Source organism: Glycine max, chromosome 17 (assembly GCF_000004515.6).
Source record: "Glycine max cultivar Williams 82 chromosome 17, Glycine_max_v4.0, whole genome shotgun sequence".
NCBI lineage: Eukaryota > Viridiplantae > Streptophyta > Magnoliopsida > Fabales > Fabaceae > Glycine > Glycine max.
Genome location: NC_038253.2, coordinates 30,108,458 through 30,111,014, shown reverse-complemented (window position 1 = coordinate 30,111,014; position 2,557 = coordinate 30,108,458). Strand labels below are relative to the sequence as shown.

The window sequence follows — 2,557 nt, the reverse complement described above, 5'->3', positions numbered from 1 at the left end:
ATGGAGATTTGTCCAAGTATAAGGCAAGATTAGTAGTATAAGGCAAGATTAGTAGTAAGGGGATTTCTGCAAAAACATGGCTTGGATTACAATGAGGTGTTCGCTCCAGTTGCAAGACTTGAAACTGTTAGGCTCATTGTGGCAGCTGCTTGCAACAGAAACTGGTCTCTATATCAACTGGATGTGAAGTCAGCATTTTTGAATGGACCACTTGAAGAAGAAGTCTACATAACTCAACCACCAGGTTATGTAGTTGCAGGACAAGAGGATAAAGTCTACAAGTTGAATAAGGCACTATATGGCCTCAAGCAGGCTCCTAGAGCCTGGAATATGAAAATTGATAGCTTCCTAGTCCAGTAGAATTTCACCAAGTGCACTACTGAGCATGGAGTCTATGTCAGAAACACTTATTCTGGTGAGTTTTTGATAATATGTGTCTATGTAGATGATTTGCTAGTGACTGGCAGTAGTAAAGAAGATATAAGAGTGTTCAAAGGAAGAATAATGGATGAATTTGAGATGTCTGATCTTGGTGAACTATCATACTTCCTGGGTATTGAATTTGTTTCTACCAGTAAAGGGATTTTCATGCATCAAAAGAAGTATGCAGAAGACATCCTAAAGAGGTTCAATATGATGGATTGCAATTCTGTTATCACACTAACTGAAACTGGAATTAAGCTGCAAATAGATGGGGATGAGAAAGAAGTTGATCCTACCTTGTACAAGCAAATTGTAGGCTCATTGAGGTACCTATGTACACCAGACCTGATATTGCCTATTGTGTTGGATTGATAAGCAGGTTTATGGAGAAACCAAAGACACCTCACTTCTTGGCAGCAAAGAGGATTCTGAGGTATGTGAAAGGAACATTGGATCTTGGTATTTTATATCCTTACAGTCAGAAGAATATAGAAGGAGAAGTGTTTGGTTATAGTGATTCAGATTGGTGTGGTGATCAGGATGATAGAAAAAGCACTACTGGTTATGTTTTCAAATTTGGAACATCACCAATCTCTTGGTGCTCAAAGAAGCAGAGTGTAGTTGTTTTGTCAACATGTGAAGCAGAATATATTGCTGCTGCTATGGCAGCCTGTCAAGCTCTATGGCAGCCTGTCAAGCTCTATGGCTGGAAGCTTTAATGGAAGAACTAAACTTGAGAAATTGAAGTCCTATGAGGTTATTGATGGATAACAAATCAGCAATTGATTTAGCTAAGCATCCTGTGGCACATGGCAGGAGTAAACATATTGAAACCAAGTTTCATTTCCTGCGTGATCAAGTGAGTAAGGAGAAGCTTGAATTGGAGTTTTGCAGGTCTGAAGATCAAGTTGCAGGCATACTAACTAAGCCATTGAAGTCTATCAAGTTCAAGGAATTGAGAGACAAGTTAGGAGTGACATCCTTGACTAATATGAATTAAGGAGGGATGTTGATGTATGTTGTAATTCAGTTAGTTAGTTAGGAGTTAGTTAGATTGACAGCTATGAAGGTTGTTGTAGTTACATATGCAGTGTGTATAAAAATAATAGTGATCATGAATGAGATATATGAGAGTGCAGAAGTTTTAATTCAGAATTCTAAGTTCCCTTTATTTTTTTAATCAATTCTTTCATCTTCTCTTATTCTCTAACATAGAGTGAGTGAGTATATGTGGAGGACTTTACTTGCTCCAACAATGATATCTTTGCCATATATAATTCACATTTATTTGGACAAATTAAATCTCAAATTGAACCTTTTAATCATCCCTATATAAATTTAAGAACCTATTGAAGGACAACTGTCAAGTTTGTAAGGGTCCAGATATTTTCAAAGGACACATGTTATCGTGTGAGAAGATTTTTTCCCACCCAAGCTACCTTCCAAAAATTTAGCTAGGGCTTCGGTCCTTTTGCTAATAAAAAAAAATTACCTTCCAAAAACAAAGCGAAAACAAATCAATGAGTTCCTCCTACACTTTTTAAAGTGTATTGGATGGACTATATCACTTTTAAAAAAATGAAAAAGGCTTACTATAGCTAGACGGGATGCACTTTTGATGTTAGAATTATTTTTGCTTCTAATATTACTTTAATGTATATTATGACATTTGTAAAATATTAATTATTTTATAAAAATAATAATATTAATTAACTTTAGTAATATTTTTATTTATTAATTTGACTATTTAAATAAAAGTAATTTTATCAAAAAAATATTTTTATAAAAGTGTACACTACAGTGAAAAAAATAATATAAGGTTAAGAAAATATAGAAAGCTATTTTTGATATAACAAATTATTTTTAGCTATAAAATTATAAATGACTTAATTAAATTTTTTATTAAAACCGTTGACTGAAATATAGTTCAATTTTTTTTAGTGACATATAGTTGAAGTGTAATATAAAACAAACTTTACTTATAACATCCTTGATTTAATATAAATTTAATGAAATAATCTCTTATTTTCTAAACTTATTTAAAAATTAATAAGACTTATTATTCTAATATAAATTAAATAAAATAAATTTTAAGTTTACCTAAAATATAAAATTTAAAAAATCCTTGCAATAA

General features: G+C 32.3%; 1 protein-coding gene across 1 annotated transcript; it reads left to right on the top strand.

Annotated features, from left to right (window-relative positions):
• The first annotated feature begins 504 nt into the window (after positions 1 to 504).
• Positions 505 to 1,142, top strand: LOC106796680 (secreted RxLR effector protein 161-like). Its single transcript, XM_026126362.1, has 2 exons — positions 505 to 722; positions 803 to 1,142. The coding sequence occupies exons 1-2, from the start codon at positions 505 to 507 to the stop codon at positions 1,140 to 1,142; spliced, it is 558 nt and encodes a 185-aa protein (XP_025982147.1).
• Positions 1,143 to 2,557: the final 1,415 nt, after the last annotated feature.